The 22151-nt window shown below is 33.1% G+C and overlaps 1 protein-coding gene and 1 non-coding gene across 2 annotated transcripts; both read right to left on the reverse strand.

Moving 5' to 3' along the window:
• Positions 1 to 47: 47 nt before the first annotated feature.
• Positions 48 to 21905, reverse strand: LOC118733565 (branched-chain-amino-acid aminotransferase, cytosolic). Its single transcript, XM_036463004.1, has 8 exons — positions 21859 to 21905; positions 21642 to 21764; positions 21101 to 21555; positions 8379 to 8795; positions 5966 to 6321; positions 4816 to 4997; positions 2028 to 2182; positions 48 to 1946 (listed from the first exon to the last, which is right to left on the reverse strand). The coding sequence occupies exons 3-8, from the start codon at positions 21128 to 21130 to the stop codon at positions 1758 to 1760; spliced, it is 1329 nt and encodes a 442-aa protein (XP_036318897.1). The 5' UTR covers positions 21131 to 21555; positions 21642 to 21764; positions 21859 to 21905; the 3' UTR covers positions 48 to 1757.
• On the reverse strand, positions 15668 to 15807 carry LOC118734862. The gene has a single exon (XR_004992475.1). It is a non-coding gene; the product is annotated as a U4 spliceosomal RNA (small nuclear RNA).
• Positions 21906 to 22151: the final 246 nt, after the last annotated feature.

The raw sequence follows: 22151 nt of genomic DNA on the forward strand, positions 1-22151 counted from the left end.
TCCTTTTGTAAAATAAAATACAGATTATGTTTCTTTCGTGTGTCGCTTTCAAATTTAAAAAAATCCAATCTTTTTTTATTTCAAAGTACTTTTTTTTTAAAGCACAAGCATAAATTTATTGCATGCACTTTAAAATAGGGATACATAAGTTCTTTTAAAAATATGTACATACATATGTATTTGATTTAAATTCTGCTAAAAAATTCACAGCTTTTGGAAGCCTTGTAGGGAGACGTTTTACATAACAATTTTTTGTTTTCATTTTAAAATTATTCATTAAATTACTTGTATACTAAGGTGGTCCCTAAATTATCAGCATCAGGGGCACCCCGTTATGCAGTTCTAAAAAGATCCAAGGAAATTTCAGTATTTAAAAAATATGTTAGGGGTCGCTAAAAGGGTTTGAAAAAATTGATTTTTTTCTAAATCGCAAAAATTGGACAACATTTTAACTATTAGCTCAGCAAGTTTATGGATTTATATGAATAAAAATTAAAAGTAAAAATTTTGACAAATTTTTGCGATTTCAAAAACAAAACAAATTAAATTTCCTCAAACTCTGGAGGCGACCTTTAAACATTTGTTTAAAATTTGGAAATGTTGGTGGATTTTGTACGTAGAACAAAATATCAAGGCGTGCCCCATACGAAGTTTAGATGTTGATATTTTAAGGATCACCCTACCTCATTTACAATGCTTTCGAAAGAAAACCTCAATTTTGAATTTCGAAACAAAATATGATATAAAGGCCGTCAGGTCAATAATGTCTAAACTAATAAATGCACTTGACTCTGGTACTTAGCTTTTTTTATCCAATAATTTAGTTAAATTTTTAACTACTTATATATTCGATACCTTCGCCATTTGTTTATATCTTCCATTGATAAGGAGCGTCAGACAGTGTTGCAAACAAAACTAAAATTTTAGTTTTTTGTATTATTAATTGCACATTTTTTAATATTTGTGAAATAATTACACTTCATCACGCATGTTTTAGAAAACATATTGTTGGAAGACTTTTACAATTTTCTGAAACTTTTTCTTCAGCAATCACTATCGATTTGTGGCATATATTTTAATTTTACTAGATTGGTAAGCTTAACTAAAACTACCTTAACTAAAAACGGAAAATAAATATTTTTAAATCTTATACAAATGTATATAGTAGAAAATATGTAAATATTATTAAGTCTTTAAATTATTAAAGGACTTTTTCCTATGCATGTTTTACCATCGTTATTTTCTATCTTATAAATGCTTAAAATTATAGTCAAATTTCACACCATTACCATACTTTTTAAGGCACATACATAAGGGTGGTCCTTGATATATCAGAATTATGGGTCACCCCTTTATTTGCTTCTATGTTCAATATTTTCGTGGATGTCTTCAATTTCTATCTAGAGCAAAATTTAGATGTTGATATTTTAAGAACCACCTTAACATACATAGTACTTAAGAGCATTTGGCTCTGGTGTGCGAAAAGTCCTAAACACAAATACAATATTTGGTTAGAAAACTTTTTCAAATTCGAGTTTTCCATATCCCAAGTAGAATACATAGTAACCATTACAAAGTCCATACCATAAGCTTCATAAGTAATTAGTAAGTAGTCATATGTAGTCATGACCAAAACAAAAAAAAAAAAAAATAAAAAACTATTAATACAGATTCCTTTGCCAAGAATCTCTCAACTTCAGTTGAAAAATTATGGTGGTGCTGCACTGTATTTGCCATGCGCCCGTATGCATACTTAGTTATTCTATGGTCACCGCCCACGGATGCTCTATTTTGCCATACTGAATGCCCGTTAGTGTGTTACGTATCGTTTCATGAATGGGTTTCTCCTGTTCCATAGTGGGAATGTACAAATCCGTACCCATGTAGTTAATTCGGTTGATGGGGCTAACAACACAGGCGGTACCAGTGCCAAACATTTCCAATAGCTGTGAGAAAGGGGGTATCATGTAATTAGACGTTCTAGCAAAAAAAAAAAAGACAAAAACAAAACTAAATGAAAAACTTACTCTTCCTTGATTAAGCAGCTCGCAGACTTGTGACATGGTAATCACTTCCTCGCGTGCTTCAAATTTGCCCCATTGTTTGGCTAGCGCTAGGATCGAGTCTCTGGTAATACCGGGCAGGATTAGACCATTGAGTGGAGGTGTGACTAGTATTTTTTCTACAAATTAATAATTGTTAGTATGAATATACATACAAATGTGAGCCTTCGCCGCAGAGTGTGCGATTTTGTAAAAAAATCAGATATCTCGAGAACGTGAAATAAATTCTACACCTGTAGAGATGCAGAATGAAAAAATTGTCCCGTTGAATAAAATAACTACTATGACCTTTGAAATTACCTTAAAATGAAGGAAGTTTAAAATTGTTTTCTTTTTTCGACTTGAAAACAGTGCGCTACGAACTTTTTTAAAGCTCTAAACACATATTTGTGATGGTTTGCGTGAAAGAATTCATTAAAAATTTGTTTAAAGGTCTTGCAAGCTGTTTTTAAGTGAAAAAAACTTAAGAAAATTTTTAATTTTGAAAGTAATTTTAAAGTCTGATTGAATGAAAAATTACCTTGATCTGAAAAGTTAAATTTTCGACTTAAAACAAGTACCTAATAACTTTTTTTTTAAGATAAGCACAGACATAACTATTATAAGAGAGAATAATAAAAGTCAATCAATAATCATTTTATTAAGATAAATATTTTTCGTATCATCTATAATTAGTATTCAAGGACTTATATTATAAAAGTCATTTCATAATAATTATCAGAGAGATAAATATTTTTAAGTCTTCAAAGACTTACTTTATGACTTATATTATAAAATTTTTTTATAATATTTATCTCCCTGATAATTAGTATGAAACGACTTCTATTATATAAATCTTAAAGTAATAGTTATCGATGACTTCCAAAAATTTTCTCACACATAATTAACTACAAAAAGAGAAAACCAACCCCGCACCCACTATTGGCTAAATTTTCTGTAGTGTTACTTCTTTCCAATCAACTAATGTAGGTTCTGAATATTTATGGACCAAATCGGGGAAATCGGGGCCCTCCGTTTCGTGTGGATGGGGGAGAGGGAGTTGGCATGGCCCCCCAAAACGGCCCCATTCGAAAGGGGACAGTCCCCACTTTACCTTTTGCAGAGAGCACCTTTTGCGTAGGCGGTCTTCGGCCGCACTTAGGGATTATACCCCTCACTAAGTAGAATTCTCATTTCTGTGTTGCCAAAGAAGGGGGGCTGAACACCTTTTGCAGAGAACACTCATATTTTCCATGGAAATGTTTATATTTTTAATGTTTACTGGGTAGCCATGGGTAATTACGCAATTTTTATAGCGCTCACTCAAAACGCCGGCGCCACCTGTGGTGTCAGCGCACTAATGCAGCGCAATAGCGCAGTGTGCTGATTTGAACACGGCGCCATCTGAGGGTCACCACAGTACCCGTCGTCATACAGTGTAATACACCATACAGCGGTGACATGTCTATTATTTCTTTAATTTTGGGTGCTGAGCACCGCTTGTACCGCCAACCGAATTTAATTGCTAGGAATGTATGTAGTAAATGCCACGATATTTTCATCATTCTTGAGTGAAATCTTTAAAATTGTCAAGTTTCACCACTTAAAAGCAAATATAAAGTATGAAAGAATCAAGGCGAATTGTGTGTGTGTCTCATGTGTTTCTAGTGTTAATTGCGAGAGCGCTTTTCATATATTGGTGTTGGCGCGGCACCTCCGGTTGCAGTATTAACGCAATTGCACCGCACAGCGCAGTGTTAACCATTCCTATTACTATTCTCTTGTCTCTCATCCCTTTGGTAATTTCCGAATTTTATGAAGAAAGAGCATAATTCAAACTGAATTTCTAAATAAATTAGTAGCCAAATATTACAAAGATAAGTGTTAAAATAATTTGTAGACCCTTGACTACAAGTATGTGCAAATTCTTTTTGGATTGGGTCACCCCTTTGGATGCAATACCCCGAAATAGTTGGGTCACTTACTAAACTGTACCCCCAAATCGGATTAAAAATACGGGTTTTCCAAATATATTCACATCCGCGCCACATATCGGACAAATTGTGGAGTAATTCCGTTTCATGTAAGTACATATGTACATATATACTAATTTGGTTTAGCTCCGATCATTGGATCATGAAAAGTTAACGGTACTCCTAAATTTTTAAATGAACATAGACGTCGGTTGTATTTTTAAACGACTTCACAAAAAGCAGAAGGTTATCAGTTCGTCGGAATATTTTATTTTATTACTCTTTATTTTTTTATGTATGTTACCGCATAACTTTGGACCACGTTAATAGATTTCGATAATTTTTCATAGGAAAGGTGGTACCTGAAGGGTGGTCCCATACTAATTTTGTTTAGATCCGATAATTGGATCGAAAAGAAATTAACGCTAATCTTAAATTTGTATAAGAGTATTGAAGTTGGGTTTGTGGCTTTTGCTTGAAAATTACTTCTTTGCTTAAAAAAAAAATTTTAATGGTTCTTTTGGTCCTTGCGACCATGGAAATGGATTTCTATACTTTTTTAAAAGTTTTTTGAATACTAGTTTCAGGCAAAAAAAAACTGAAAACCTACTATATTTGAGGGTCATTTAAAAGGTCAAGGGTAATTCTTTTATACAATGCGACTATTTTTCCAGAGTTCTGCATCTCACAAAATGTATTTCGTTATCTCTTCCCGTGTTAGAGATATTTGATTTTGTGGCTTTTTTTCCAAATTCGTAAACTGTGCGCCGCTATTTAAAAAAGAGAAATCAGTCGCTTACCTCCTTTTTCATTGGCGTAGAACATGAATATGTTCATTGTACCAACTTCGGTTAGTTGATGATCTTCGCCATACAACCACAATACTTGTTGGAGTCCCTTTTGGGCAGCCTCTTTTTGTACATAGATGGTAGGTGCGTAATTGGAGCCCATTTTACGATTACCCACGCCACCGGGCCACGCTCTATGCATATAAAAATGTACATATGAAATTTAATTAAAAGCACTGGTTTACAGCAAAAATGTTCTATGAATGCCACTATCCAATTCCTATATAGAATTGCTCGGTGATTCCGAAAATCTAGATTGTTTTTTTTTTTCTATGGATAACTTTTTGAGATATTTGCAATTTACCGTTATTCGGTTTAAACAAATAGTGGTTTCACTTAATCACGTATATCTTACGAACCAATTGAATGATCGTAATACGAAGTACGGGAAATGAAAGAAAATAAAATTCTCCACAAACCGTATATACATCACTTTTCGATAACCCTAATAGTTTCTGAGACATTAATTAATCATATTTGACACCTCTTGTTTTCGATGCAAACACTCTACCTATCAGGTCTACGTGGCGCATGAGTAACACTCTTTTCTGCATATTTCATACAATAAATTCTTGCGCATTTTCATTTGACCAATCATTATTTTCTTATTTATCCATCTATTTTCTGCATTGTTAGCTAAATTTTTTTTCTAAAGGAACAGGGTTTAAAACAAGTGCAAAACATTTACACAGAAACTGTTATTTTTTGAATTTATTCTCTGTTAAAGTTTAAATTTTTTGCATTTGTCCATCAAAAAAACAAAAAAATCTGGAATGATTAATTAATTTGTCAGGGCTCTCGAAAAGTGATGTATACACAGTTTATGCAGAATTTTATTTGCTTTCATTTGCCATATCTCGTATTACTATTATTTGATTGGCTCGTAAGATATTCCTGATTAAGTGGAACAATGCTTTTGTTTTTTTAAGCTGAATAAGGGTAAATGGCAAATATCTCGAAAACGTATCCATACAAAAAAAAAAAAAAAAAAAAATTAACTCGATTTTCGCAATCGGCGAGCGTTGGATAGTGGCGTCTTGAGAACAAAATCAAAATTAAAATTTTGTGAAGTTAGTAACTATTTACATTTTTTTTAACTCACCTTGTGTAGCGTGGATCCGCGAGCAGTGAGACTGCACCATCGTTATCGGCTTTGAAGTAACTACCCACGGGGCTGAGGATTGTGTAGAGCAGGGCAGAATCTGAGGAGGCGACACCAAGCATCGGATCGATACCGATCAGTGTGGGGCGGATATATAAACTGGCAGCTTCGGTATGTGGCACCCATTCAGAGTCGATTGATATGAGGCGGGAAAGACATTTGATGAATTCTTCACCTTCGAATGTGGGTAGACCGGAACGATTGGCGGCAACATTCATGCGATTCATGTTCATGTTGGGCCGGAAAATACGAATTTTGCCATCAACACCTCGATACGCTTTCATGCCTTCGAAGAGCTGAAAAAAGTGCGCGGATTATAGATTTTTTAGTATATATGTGTGTATTTACATATATGATAAAAAAAGGTTTACTAAAATAAATAAGAAAACAATTATTCGATAGCTCTTTATTTTGGTATCTTGCTGTTTTCTGATCTTCCAGCTCATATTTGATTGTGAAATCATCTATTTAAGATACACTGTTATCACAAAGATCTGAGTAGCGGAATAACCTTTCTTCAAACGAATGCTTCACATCGAAAAATAAATCTATTCGAAATCCATTTACTGTGTTTATCTCTTTGCAAAGCCTACTTTCCAGTACCTCGGTCTAAATGGGGTTCTCACCTGAATGCTCCGAGTTAATGAAAATAAATTGAAAAGCAATCCTCTGAAGGTCAACAATCATAAACACCAAAATAAAAGTAAAAATGAAGCGTTACATGGTACATACATACATATGTACATAAGTATTTACAAATACATATCTACAGCTTATCAGCATGTAATCGCTTGGCAACTGTTCTGACTCCTAGTAATTGGCTTGTTTTTAGCTGAAGGGCTTAATTTACTTTTTAAATGAAATACAAATGTGCATACATATATACATAACGATAAGCTGGAAAAAATTTAGTATACGTTATTAATTTCCATGTATTTAATTTTTAATACCCGATAATAGCAGTAGTTCAGTGGATCCTTAAATGTATGAATCTAAACTGCCACAGAACTTAGAAGATAGAAAATCGAATTTGAAGTATACTTTTAGCATCAAAAGAACTCTGAATATACCTATGTATTTTGACGCGCTGAATCCGAATCCTGCATCATAATCGGTCTAACGGGTTTGGGTTGAGCCCTAACCACAAAAAACATGTTGTAAGAAAGAACTCCTGACGTGATGGAGCAAAACGGACTCGTATTCAATGCGTCAAAGGAACCCCGACACTTTTGTTGTGTGGCTGTGCAACCCATAACAAAGCTCCACAAAAAAAGGTGTCAGGATCTGGGAATGAGAGATAGGCATTCCTATGTATCTGAATGTGAAGTCCGTTTTGCTACAACACGTTAGGATTTTTCCTAAACTTAAAAAAAAGTGAAGGTAGGGCTGAATTCATATCCGTTAGGCCGATTCCGATGCCGGATTCAACGCGTAAAAATACATAGGGATACATATGTCTTATTCCGAGATCCGTACACTTTTTTGTGTGGCTGTGTAATCTTTAACTACTTAATATGCCTCAGTGATCCCATTTCTTTCCATTTTTTTAAGTTCAAGGCAAAGGTTATTCATATTCTGTTCTGTTACCGTTTACAAGAAGGTGTAATCAAAACTTGGTTCGGTCACCCTGGGAGGGATATTTCTTTAATACTCTGAAGTCAAATACCTTGGAATCATCCGCGATAAGAGACTAAGTTGGAGTTCCCATCAAATGCACTTAAAAAACTGTAATTTCACGTTCGAACAACTTTTAAAGGTTGATTTTAAGCGTAGCCAAAGCATCAATCAAAATTTGTTCACCCGCGGCCTTAGAGTCGCTTCTGGTTTGAACTTCACTGTTTCAATATTTTTTATATATTCGAATGGTTCAGCTCTCTTTAATCCCAGATATATAGACTGGTACACAGATGGGTCGGAGATGGAGGACGGAACCAATGCGTGTGTGTATAGATCCGGCAACAAACGGTCTATTGTAATGAGGCTGAGCTGTAAGCAATCTGAATTTGTGCGTTTTGTGTAACCTTTAAAAGGTTTTGTAAGACGCCTTTTCTAGTTATATTTGCCAGTGTTTTAGTGCTCATCTAGGAGCTTAAAATTGATTTTTTCTTGCTTATTTTCTTCGGGCCTGGTAATGACATACTAATCGATCTTTTACGTGCCAAATATTCAGTTAGAAGCTGATACATTCCTCAACACATCTAAGGTTAAGGTCAAAAGAAATCAAGTATTCCTTAAAAACGTGACGAAAAAAAAAACGAACTTAACTAACCAGCAGGACCGCTGATAGACAACTTTTACTTATATATTAGTTTATTAATAGCCTAACAATGAATTCAACAACCACTTCACTTACCTCAACAGCGTAGTGTAACACCTTTGCCGCGGGATGCACCACAAGATTTTCGAGTGGCGTAATTTCAGGTCGCTGCCAGCCACCCAAACTCCGATGATAGTAGATTTTCAACATATGATCTGTGAATACTCTGCCAAAGCCTAGCATCTCATCGCTGTCCGGTTTCGGTTGCAGCTGCTGCGGCGATGCCAAACGCACAGATAATTGTGCGGCCGCGAATTGTTGGCCAACATCTTTATCATGCTTGATAGGTTCAGGGGCAACGGTATATTGGGCGGAAATGGAAGCGGTGATCTCAAATTCAGGTTCTGCTTTCTGTTTAGCTTGCTTTTGTAAAGTTTTTAATGACTGATTACTGCACAAACGTATGGATTGCTCAATGAAGCGTATGAGTCGATGTTGATTGCGGAATATATCCTGAAAGTAAGTTAGAAAAAATGCATCAAAAAAATATGTATATCTCAATAATGAAAATGCACTCGTTTAGAACAAATTATGCTTTAAGATGAGTAAAGTATTTTTGTTTTTATTAATTAACTGCCTAAATGTCTATTCAGCTGATGTCTCTTCCTTTGTCATCTAGAAGTCCACATTTTATGCACTACGTACCTACTATGTTTTACTTGTAAGCTTTTAAAACCTTGTGTATGTATGTATGTATGTAGATATGTAATTAATTAATTCGCCGGTAATGCACTACTTATGTGATTGAAGCACTTGCGCCGTTTAAACACTTTTTTAAATTATAACGCATAAGCTTCAAGTTCAAAGGTGTTTGAAATCGTGGCGTGCTTTCATTGTATAATCATTAACATCTTTCGTAGGAACGCTTGCATATATGTATGCACATACATTCATATGTACCTGAGTATATACCTACATATGTACATATATATATGTATGTACACATTGCACATGTTTAAAGGGGAAGTGTGGCAAACCCCTATTAAAGCACATAAAAAAAACGCAAGAATTTAATGCATACAATTAAAAGGTGAAATAGTTGAATTTTCAAGTTTCGGGAATAAGTACAACAAAAAAAATAATAATAATGCGAACGATCACCTTGGGCATAGGCAAAAATGAGTCAAACGCTTAAAATGAGTGTACTAAAGAAATTGCGTTTTAAAAAATGCGCCGTATATCTAAGTGCCACGACTTTTTAAACACAACTGTTTAAACAAAAAACGTGCAAAAGAACTGAATTTTTCCAGTTTTGGACGTGCAAAAAATATACATATGTATATACATATGTATATATATGTGTGTATTCCCATGTTAACTTAATAGCAATGCTTTAGTAACTTGGATGAATTTTTGCAGTCGAGAAGGCAAAAATTGTCAAACAATATTTTCACTTTGAAGTCTAGTATTTAGCTCGTTTTCAGCCATCCGGGAATACAAACATACATACATATGTCTTCATTATTTTTGGCTCGCGTTCTCACGACTACTTACATATATAGTAGTAGATTAAAAGAAAAAAGGTTATCTGCAATCTCTAAGCTGAAAAGTTTTTTGGTTATTATAATACCGTTAGTCAAAAAAAAACTTTTTGAAAAGTTTCGTACACATTCGGACCCAGGCTTGAAGAGAACGATACTTCCGCTTTAATATGGGTATTTTTTTATTTCTTTAACGTAACGTTCTGTTACGAGGTATAAAGTTTTATATGGAAAGACCTCGAAAAAATTTCTCAAATTTAGATATCTTTTGCAAATAAAGCCATATATGGATTTTGATTTTCGACATTTGAAAAAAAAAAATTGTGACACACTCATCTAACCGATTTAACCTTATTCTTTGAACCTTGAAACATAAGTAAGAACAAGTAATTTTTAGCAAAAAAAAACCGACTTCAACTCTCATATAAAATATATATATATACCACCTCTGAGACACTACCTTTCCGATGCAAAAAGAATTATCGAAATCGGTCGTGGTCCAAAGTTATGCGGTAACATACTTAAAAAAAAATAAAAAAATATTCTGACAAACGGATAACCTCCTCCTTTTTTGGAAGTCAGTTAAAAAACTAAATAAATAATAAGAAACACAGGACTACAGCAAAAAAAAAAATGATAAAACGTTCTTTTGACCAGACTAGATGTTCCATATGTTTTAGGGTCGGTGAACACGAATCTGAAGTCCGTTTTGATCCATCATGCCAGATTTTTTTTTTTTACCTCCAAAAGCATGGCGAACTTTATGAGAAAATATTTTTTTTTATAAACATTGACGGACTTTTATCTCTTATCTATTTTGGCAGCCACGGACAGATTTTCAAAACATAAAATGGCGTCCCCAATATGGCGGTCAAAGTTACCAAATCTTATAAGAATTGAATTCTTTTTCAGAATTTGACTCCCATATTGGATTCGTCATTTTTAATTTACATAAAATACACTCAACCCTGGGTTTGGCATAGGTGTGTGCCAATCGGTAACTTTTTTCTCCATAGTGAGACGGGGTGGAAAAATTTACTATGGTGTACAAATAAATTGAATTTTGCTGTGCCAAATGCAAAGTAAAATTTTGACAGTTGAAAAACCAAAAAAAAACGCTCGTGCAAAACCTCCATTTTTGCGTGTTCCTGAAATTGTTTAAATTTACATATATTTATTTTGCAACTTGCAAGTAACGTGCGTTTTTTGTGTGCCTTTTCAGCTTCCCTTTCGATTTTCGCTCTTTATTACCGCCAAACAATACTGTGTATACAAATTTAGTACCTGCAAAAATTTATCTATTCTATCTATTCTATCAATTGGCACAGGCCCTTTTTTACCCGTTTGCCTTTGTTTTAGAATCGAACAGGATAAAAAAAGGGACATTCAAAAGCGACATTTTTTGGTAGTTTTGGTAGAAACGAAAGCACCTTAAAATGCGTCCGATCTACTCGTATTTTTGATTAAAGGAAAAAAGTGAAAAGTTCTCGCTCATGTTTACTTTAAGATTTAACTCTTTTCATGTTTGAATACTTTTTTTTTTTTTTTAAATTGGAACTCTTAATAAGATATACTAAGCTTCTCAATAGAATTCGGAGAGTATTGCCGTTTACCTTAAAGAAGAACTTTCAAAGTTAAATATTCTATAGGAAATTTTCTCATGTTTAGGTATGAAATGAAAGAAATTTTTTGTGGGGTACATTTTTAATAAAATCAAGTTTAAAGAAACAGGCATATAGAATGTACATATTGAAACTAGGTGAAAAGGCCGGCTTGTGTGATAACAAAAACCGGATTTTTTGTTCAGTTCGGTTTGAAAATTAAAAAAAAAAACTAGAGATGTAAAAAAAAAAAATACCGGCGAAAACCGGTACATAATCACACATGCATATACATACATAAAAAATGTATAGCGTACATACTATGTCCAATTTTTTTTGGAGATTGTACAGAAATACGTTATGTATGTAGATATGTAGATTTGACAATCAGTCGCATTCCAATACAAATTTTGCACAAAAGAAACTCAATATGTTGTAGACAATAATTCGTAAGACACGTTGTTAAGTGATAACCCATAAATATAATAAGTTCAATATTTAGTTGATAGAGAAATTTAAATTCGTATTTACCCTGCAGGGAAACCGCGGACTAGTGAATCAAATTTCTAGTTCCGTACTAGGTCTTTATCGCCAAAAAGGAACTAGGCCGTTAGGAACTAGATCCCCACCAGTCCAAAATCGGCGAAAAGTGGTACTTTTAAGAAACTAATTTTTTCAGTTTTTTTCACTACAAATCTATATCTAAAGTGACGAATTTAGAAATGGTTCGGAACTACAGAAAAAGGGATGCAGAACGAACTAGATCCTATTTGTCGAATTTAGAACTATTTCGGAACTATCGAATAAGGGATGCAGCGGGGGGCTTGTTTACTTTACATAGATATGTGTTCCGCGGATTTTTCGTTCAAATACGCTTCTATTCTGTGCTTCGCAGATGCTATTTCACAGTTTGGTAATACAAAACAAAGCTTTGTGTTAACATATTAACATCTTGGGGCAGTCTGGAATCTAACCAATAACAGCGAGCACCTCTGCAAAGTCAGCTACAGCAAGGTATGTAAACGTGCATTTCTTACAATCATTCAAACAAATTTAATTTCAAATTAAAAAAACGTTTATTTGAAAATAATGTAAAATCGCACACGGAAGAACCGAAAAGATTGAAAAATCATGATACTTTTTTCTTTTGTCTGTCGATTTTAGAACTGGTTCGGAACTATAGAATTTAGGACTAGTTCGGAACTATCGAAAAAGGGATGCAGCGGGGGGCAATTGACACTTCCTAGGACATCGCCATGTTAAATTCGCCAGTTGCTTGCATGCAAAAGAGATTTATCGCGAACCAGTACTGGGTCTAAATGCACTAGAAACGCCACAGTTCAGAACTAGAGATTTTCCCCACAGGGTAATTATGCATATACATACATACATATATACGAACATTCGTACATACAACCAAACATACATATATTAGTAGAATATTGATCTTGATATTGAAGTTATATGTAGGATTCACAAGGCGATATTTTTTGAGTATGTAGCTTTATTAAATCACGTAATGTGTTTGGTATAAATTTCGGCAATATAATGCAGCAATTAATTAATTAAGTGATTTTTATATACAAGTTGCTAATTTCGACCTTATTAAGCTTATAATCGGCACAACTATAAAAGCCTAATAATTTCCGCTAAGATGATGCAACATTCATGTTTTTCCAAATCAACTAGGAATTTATTTTACTACGCACAAACCACAAATCTAAGTAAACAAATTTTAACAAATATGTAACCTTCAGAAACTGCCTAATACATTTGTTTAATTGGTTTCTTAAGAAAATTTTTCGTTTTCCAAGCTGATGTAATATCAGCCTTATATTGGGCGAGCATTTTAAGATCGCTTTCGAGATGATTGAGGACCATAAGAGTAGTACTCAAAAGAGAATGAATGCCCCCAATAGCAAATATGTATGTACATATGTATGTATATGTGTGTTGTTAATATAAACCGCAATTCGTTGAACAACAGCTAAAATTAATGCAAAATACACATCGTCACCTGAAATGAAAAAAGCAGTAACTAACAAAAATTGCTTTTGCATAAAATCGTGTGGGGACTTGTAATTCTTTGAAATGCATCATAATTTATCAATAAGAGAATTTTAGATTTTTTGTTAGTTACGGCCATTTGCATTTCAGGTGACGATATACTATGTAAGTATGCATGTAGATACATACAAATGTACGGTGACCAGATTTCTGTGGCCAAAAATCGGGACATTTCTAAAGCATCGAATCCGTATCTACAACATTGTTTTTGGAATAAAAAGACTCAACTTATTTTAATACCGTTTTATTTAAAATAAAACAAAGAGAAAAAACTTGAAAACTGGAAATATAACTATCTAAAAAAATCATGTCAATTAAAATTTTAAACTTTGTAGAACATTTATAAAAATTCGACGAATTTTAACAAATTTTGCTCAAAATTTTAAATATTTTAATCAGATTTTCTAGAAGTTTTTTAAGTATGCAGTTTGGTAGCCCATTAAATTGTTTTATAAAAAAGTGCGAAATTGAAGTAGCTTGCTCTTACCGTTGATTTTCGGAAATTTATTGTTTGCGCATATTCCTCCATACAAAGTATGTTCAAAAATTTTTTTGTTGTAAGTAAAGAAAAAATTAACAACATCTTCCACAAAAAAAATTTACCAAGAATCTACGGTAAGTACAAGCTACTTAAAATTTGCACTTTGAATTGAATGGGCTACAAAAAAATAAATAAAAGAATTACCGTATTGTAGAAAAAAACTTTTGTAAAAAATGTAAATTTGAGATTAATTCAATTCATGTCAACATTTTTGTTTGTGTGTGAATAAACGAAATCAGACATTTTATGCATTTAAAAAAAAAATTCCAAATTTGTTTCAATTTGCATACACTCATCCTGTTTTACCAATCCACTCACACTTTGCAAATTGCGATAGGTAATTCTCGTTCTATTTCAACAGCTAATCGGTCATAGCTTTGGTCCAATTGGACCAAAACTGCAACGCTGGTTCTATCACTAATTATGTTGCCCTGCCAAAATGAGATTTGAAAAAACTCTACTAAGCATAGTGATGGCACGATTAATCGAATACCGATTATAATCGGTTATTTTCATTCGGTTACGATTTAATTGTATCGAAATTTAATCGAACGATTAACCGATTAATTTTGAAAATAATCGAAAATAAATCATCAAAAATTGACTACTTTACTAACACAATAATGTATGAATCAAAATTCCAAATTAGCATTCTTACCGCTCAATAACATAGCAAGAATAAAAGTGTCCACTCTACTTGATACATATGTATATATGTATAATTTTAATAGTTGGGAATTTTTTTCCCTTCTCGTATTCTGCAAATTTTTTAAACGATATTTTTGCAAAAAACCGCAGCACAAGTTTAACCTAAGTAACAACTAAGAAATCACAACGTAGGTATCCACATTTTTTCATTTTATTTTCCAAATGGCGCATTTCTTCCATACACTTTTTTATATGGAATAAGCATCACCCGTCAAAAAAAATTTCAAAAATCAACAGTAAGTGATAATTTAATCTTGCAATTTTCTATACAAAAGTTTAATGGGCTGCATACTGAAAATCTTTCTCAGAAATCAAGTTAAAAAGCTCGAATTTTTTGCTGAATTTGATTTTTTTATTACACAAAATTTGATAGATTTATATCTATACGGTTTAAGAATAAGCTGTATTTAAAAAATTACTAAAATTAAAAAAAAAAAATTCTTGTGGTGCGCTTATAATTTTGACATGGGGTGTAGTATAATGGATTGCATACTACTTTACATCTTTTTATTAATTGTTTCCCTTAGCTTTTAGTTTTCTTCATTGTTTGCGCACTGAATTAATGGCGCAAGCTTCCACAATTCAACAAAAAATGTATCCGTAAATAAAACAGTCAATTTTTATAACTTATGTAAATAGTTTTTATTAATTTTCGATTTTAATCGAAACGACCGATTAATCTTTCGATTAATTGCAATTATTCATTGAATGCTTTCGGTTAATAAATTAATCGATTATTAATTTTTTTTGCCATCACTACTAAAGCAAAAAAAGTATAATAAAAAAACTACATATGTTAGATACAAAGAGCACCTAAAGATACTTTTTTTTTGTAAATAAAAACCATATTTTTGTAATAAGAAGATTTCAAAATTCCCAACTTAATTCAATTAAAAATAGAAATCTTTGGAATGTATTCATTAATGAGCCCTCTCGGGCTTCCAAAAATTGCCGTAGTGGACGGTATTTCACGTCCCCATGGCGGGGTATTGGTTAAAGTTTTCAACTAGCAATAATCGCACCTCAGTAGAACTTCATTGGTTACGATATCGCCTCTGCGCAAAGCTAAAGAACAAACGTTCGCCAATGACCATTTCAAGCCAAGCAATTATGAGATGGTTGAGAAGCAAAGTAGAATGCAAAAATCGAAAAGTCTTTGCCAATGAAAAATAAAACAAGTTTTGCAGAGATAATTATAAAACACCAACAACTGCAGTCGAAGTAGTGGAGGAAGGGCACAAAACTAGACTACCTTTTAATATTCAACCTTGAATGCATTTGTGCAGACACACAAAACAAGAGTGCAAGCTGCGCTACCTATATGAGTATACACATGCATACGTATGTACATACATACATTATTTAAAGCATCAGTTTTGTTTTGCAACTTTGCAGAAAGATGCCCCTGAAAAGTGCGTAACAAATCAACCAACCCCGCTGTGAAGATTGATAAAGGAAATGCATGCACAAATGTAAGTATGTGTGACTTTGTGCACATGCGAAGCCGCAGTGCAGTTGCAGTGCCTAACACACATACGCATGATGCACTTTTCATTTCATTGGCTAAGCAATACAGCCTCAATTGTCGCTCAATGCATTTGAGAACACAAATTTGCTTTCGTTTACACTTTGCACGACCTGCCTCAAACCGTTTATCTAGTTTAACGTACAAAATGCATTTAAAAGTACTATGAATGTATGTACATTTATGCACTTGTAAGTGTATGCAAGTATGTACATATGTGTAGGCGGGCGGTCTGTTGACTGTTATTAGCATGTACATACTATTTGGTACGTGGTGGTAAACAAAATCTGAGCAATTTTAAAAGTTATGAATGAATATTGTTTTTACGTTTATTTATATGAGTGTATACATACATATGTACATATGTATAGATGTAGATATATGTATGTATATGTAAATACACAAATATGTATTTATACAATTGTCTGTATACAATAAGTAAACTAAAATACGATTCCATAAACATTTAGCTTAAGGGGGTGTGCACTGAGTATACGTACCTAAATATATATAAGTTGTAAAGATATGAGTGTCGAGCCTTTCTTAGTCATCAACAACTTAGTATGTATGTATGTATGTACATGGTTTGTATTTATAAGACAAAAACATTTAAAATAAATACTTAAGTACTTATTGAATACGCCCTATCTCAACCTATTTGCACCGTTTTTGAACCATATTCTTCAACGAAATTCTGAAGTAGGGCGTTCTTGGTAAGTTTTCTGAGATCGGGCGTTTTCGAACCGGCTGCCGAGATACGTCGATCTTCCTTTCAGCCGTCGATATGTCGAACCCAGGTCCTACTCCTGTGGTAGTAGGAACCTCTAACTAATCAGCCACAGTTACGTACTTCTTATAAACTGCGGCCAAAAATGGTCAACAAGCACCGATTTCGCTTGAATATGAAAAAATTGTGAAAATTTGCATTTTGCAACAGCCACCATATTTGTGATCGGATTTACTTAAATGAAACTCGGAGTGCATATTTGTTCACCCCAAAAAGCATAAATCAGCAATATGGTGAATATTTACCAATTGAAATGCCTATCATTCATATCTAATCTGAAATTTGATCAAAGTTTTACGAACCATGGTCTAAGTTATTTTCGTTTCATTAAATAAAGCATAAAAATGAAATAAAAGTTACATATATTAGGTCTTTGGTCAATAATATTACCAAGTGAAACTCGGCTCAATGTTGACTCTCATATTTAAGGGAAGCCTGTAAGCAATTTGCAAATTATTAGGTGTACACTTGGGCCTCAAGCACTGCTGAAAATCTCAAAAAATGATGCACATACATACATACATATACTTCGAACATACTTAACTGAGCCTATATCTCCATCTGACATTACTAGGGACCTATAGGTCTATGTGGGGCTGTCAGTCAACATACGAAATATGAATCTAACAGAAAGGAGTGGCTACTAGTGCTTTCTATCTTTAATTCAAAACATCTTACATTTTTTGTAAGCTTTTGGAATAGCAAAATGTATGAAATATAACATTTTGTAATCGAAATTTTTGTCATCAAAAACATTTTAGTTTGATTAAGTCTTTTGTCTAAACCTTTGCCAATATAAACTTAAGAACTCATTTACATCTTAGTTGAAACATTAGCCTTAAAATGGCATCGAAATGTTTGCTTTGTTAGATAGTGTGGCGGTTACATTTATTTAGGTGATACCATTAATGAATCCATTACCATTAATAAATCAATGATTTTATATAATACATGAGTAACTACTATTGCATACTTTTTCCCACTGATAAGCATTTAAATTGTTTAGATAGTATAACCTGGCGATATTGGAAATTTGATGAGTTTTATTGGCACATTTTTATCCTCAATATAGCACCTCATAGCCAAAGGCTCAGTTATGCATAAGTACTTGGCATTGAATGAGAGTTATCACATAAGGAATCTGTTAAATGAGTTTTGCGTGTAAGCGGTTAGCCAGCGCACAGCATTACATAGTACATATGTATGTAGAGGTCTGTTGGTTTTTGATTTTTACGTAAAAATGATATGCTATGCAGTGCAGTGCAAGGTATACATAACTGAGGATAATTGGCAGCACTGATTGGACTGCATCTGCGAATCGTTAGATTGGTTAGTAAGAACATAACTGTCTACCTTTGGCTGATGAAATTAACCGACTAAGAGAAGTACAGGCGACAGATCGCAGTATCACCGACGATATATGTATGCTTTCCGTTTTAGTTAAAAAAAAACTACGTGAAAATTTAGAAGGCCAATAGGCGTTCCAATAAGGTTTTGATGATAAAATAATAAACTATTATTTTATTTTCTTATGTTTTATTTTAACTCACATAATTTTGTTATTAGTTAAATAAAATTTTTGGAGTTTAATTTTAGTATGCTATAAAGTGCGTGTGACTAAAAGTGTTAATAAACTTATTAGCAGATAACGTAAAGTTTTTATCAAGACCAAAAATTCTCTTGAGGTAAGATGAAATTAATCTGAAATTTACGCCCACAATGAACATGTGAACAATAATGGGCATAAAAAAATACTAAACCGAATTCCCAGTAGACAATAATTTTGTGTGAATTACAATATAACTAGTGGAAATTTACATAATGACAAATTTTGTGAACCTAATGATATGGGTTTTTCTTAATGCCCAATTTTATCGTTAAAATTGGTCTCATTCATTGCCCAGTGTAAATGAAGCATAAGAATGAATGTCAATTTTCATGGGTAAGCGCGAACACATACATAGGTATGTACATTTGTAGTATTTATGTATATGTATACAAACATAGGCTTTTGCACAAGTGAGACAGCATAAAAATTAATCATGAAAGCTGGGCAAAAAAAAATTATCAGGCACACTTCTTTCTAAATACATACATATGTATGTGCATATGTATGTTCATTAGACCGTAGCAGAAACAAAAGTTCGCCGTACATACCTGAGTCTAAAATATGTATGTTTAACCGACTTCAAAAAAAGGAGCAATGTTATCAATTCATCGGAATATTTTTTTTAATTTTTTATGAATGCTATTTTTTTATGATATCGGAAAGTCGATACCTCAAAGGTGGTCCTACTGTGCCATGAAGAAATAAACGGTACATAGGTACTCCTAAATTTAAGTCGGTTGTGTTTTTAATTCGTCGGAATATTTTTTTTATGTACATTACCGCATAACTTCAAACCACGTCAACCGATTTCGATAATTTTCTATCGGAAAGGTTGCGTCTCCGAGGTGGTAATTTGGTTTAGATCCGATTATTGAATCATGAATAAATTAACGGTACTCCTAAATTTGTATATGAGAATTGAAGTCGGTTGTGTTTTTTGCTTAAAAATTACTTGTTGCAAGACAATTCCCAAATATTTTTTTTTTGCTGAAAAGAAGGGGCGCTTTTTAATTTTTCGTTATGCCCTCGGCATTTACCATAATGAACCTTAATATCATTAAATTAAATATCTACAAAATCATTAACCTTCTGCTAATGATTTTTTTTTTTATTATTCCAGTAGAACTATTTAAAACACAAGTAATTTTTAAAGAAAAACCACCCTTGAGGTACCTACCACCTTCCTTAAAAAAAAAAAAGAATAATAGGATTCGGTTAACGTCCGACGAATTGATAACCTCCCCCTTTATCCAAGTCGGTTAAAAATTGATTGCCGAATGTAGTTTTTTTTTTAAAATTGCCTTGCAAACGTTGGCCTGCAATGTGGTGCGGTCTAATGTACGAGTACATACCTACATAATATGCGACCGCTAAAAAATTCAAATGGCGTCCGTAAACTTCAAACGACTTGAAATTGGTAAAAAATGCCATTATCTATACATACATACATATCTGTGGACATTTGAAAGAACAACTTAAGTCAATCTTCCACGGACAAACAAAATAACATATGTCGACAGAGCTTGTTTTTTACCGTCAAAGCAATAATTCTTAGTTCGAAGAAAATATTCAGTTATTGAAAACAGCAACATTTTAAAAATGGTGAATAGCAAAAAAAATTATATTTTTTTATTTTGAATTTATTTTTTTGACGAAATATTTTTTGTAATCATATGCTATTTTGTTGTGAAAGATAGACTTAAGTTATTCTTTCAAATACCCACAGATATGTAAATATGTAGATATGTATGTGTGTACATATTTATATTTAATTTATGCGCACGAGCAAAAAAGTTTTGCACATACCATCCCAGCGACAATTGGTGAAAAAAATAGAAAACGAAAGAAATTAATTCAAAAAAAGTCGAAAATTATACTATATAAACCGGCAAGTATGTAAATGAACAGATCGCACACGTTAAGTGGCAATGCAAAAAAAAAAAATAAAATAAAAAAATTGACGCTCTATAAAGAGTGAAGAGCTGCTATTTTTAGTAATCAAGTTAAATTTCATAAATTTGGCAAATTTTTTCACCTATTATTAATGATGCTAGAACAAGTTATTTTTTTATGCACATTTAAAATTTTTTACCAAAACTTTTAGTTGTAGATTAAAATTGTTGCAAGTGTACTTTTATGCACTGCCACCTCAAATTTTTCTAGAAAGATTGCCTCCATTGCCATTTGGTCGGCATTGTCTAATGAGGTACACTTATTTAGTACATACATACATATACATATATATCATTCAAACTAATTTTTTTCTCCTGAATTACATGTACAACTTATCAGTTTTTGCATTGATTGGATTCGATTTTGGTTTTCCTTTGCTAGCCACTGTTTTCATGTTTGCGCACACTTTTTAGCCCCTTTGTATTCAATTCAAATTCAATTTATGTATGCATGTAGTATGCATGCTTCCTTGGCTTATATACAAACCTTTGCGTTAATCGCCATTTTGGTCGTCATTTTGCCGACAAGAAATCGCTCAAAGGGTTTGCGTTTATTTATGTACACTTTTCCACTAGCTGGACTTGGTAAGTCCTTTGAAGTTCGTTTATAGATTTCTCACTTATTTTAATTCTGTAATTAAGTTCACCGTTTTTTTTTTTGCGATTACTCGTTTTATTTAATTATATTCATAGGTATGTATATGTACATATATTTTTCTTCACGACCGGTTAAAAATTGTACTGGTCCTGTTGTTCATTTGTTTGCACACTTGTTCCACTTTTATTTTATGCAGCGTATTTTTTTTTGTTTGCTCTAAAAAATTTAAAATTAATCCCAACGCTTCGCTGTGTCTGCAACAACTGAGTTCGCACAGCGGCAAGCACCTCTATCTATAGGTGTACGCCAGCATTTACGTCCGCCTCCGATTGCCGACCGGATGCCTAAAATGTTAACAATTACTACTACATTCTCAAATTTTATTCGCACACAAATATGTATATACATACTTATGTACAAATGCACCTACATATTCTCATGGTGCCAAAGTGGTGGTCTACAGTGGCGACATGTGGCGCTTGTGCTCAAACGCTCCCTCTCATTTGCTCCCAAAATACACTTGTTGAAGATTGAAGAAATTCTTAGTTAAGCTCTGGAATTTGAAAACATACATTCATATGTATATAAGTGTGTGTGTGCAAGTACTTGTTTATACATATATGTATGTAAATAAATAAGGAGAGTACCGGCGTTGGAGGTGCTCCGTGGTAAACACAGCAGAGAACGTTGATATGAACAATGGCTCTGAAAATTTATCAATGGAGTCAACTGTACTAAAAACTAAAGGAAACAAGAGAACGACAACCGGTGTTCTAAAATGTTATCACTCTCAGCGCCGCTATTATCTCTGTAGCGTGTAGGGTGATCCAAAATAAGTAATGTCGCAATTTTAATGCTCTCACCCCTAGGATTGTTCTTTATCGAAAAAATATACTCCTAATTTTTATTTTGAAATCAAAAAATATTTAGAGGTCGCTCA

The sequence above is a fragment of the Rhagoletis pomonella genome, unplaced genomic scaffold (assembly GCF_013731165.1).
Source record: "Rhagoletis pomonella isolate Grant_MI unplaced genomic scaffold, Rhpom_1.0 Rhpom_scaffold_00002, whole genome shotgun sequence".
NCBI lineage: Eukaryota > Metazoa > Arthropoda > Insecta > Diptera > Tephritidae > Rhagoletis > Rhagoletis pomonella.

Bases quoted from the DNA above. Each gene is read 5' to 3' on its own strand.
- LOC118733565 (XM_036463004.1), bottom strand. From the start codon at position 21,130: ATGACGACCAAAATGGCGATTAACGCAAAG. The intron at 2,183-4,815 runs GTAAGCGACTGA...ATTAATTTGTAG, and splicing joins CTACGCCAATGAAAAAGGAG to AAAAAATACTAGTCACACCT. The intron at 1,947-2,027 runs GTAAGTTTTTCA...CCTTTCTCACAG, and splicing joins AGCTGCTTAATCAAGGAAGA to CTATTGGAAATGTTTGGCAC.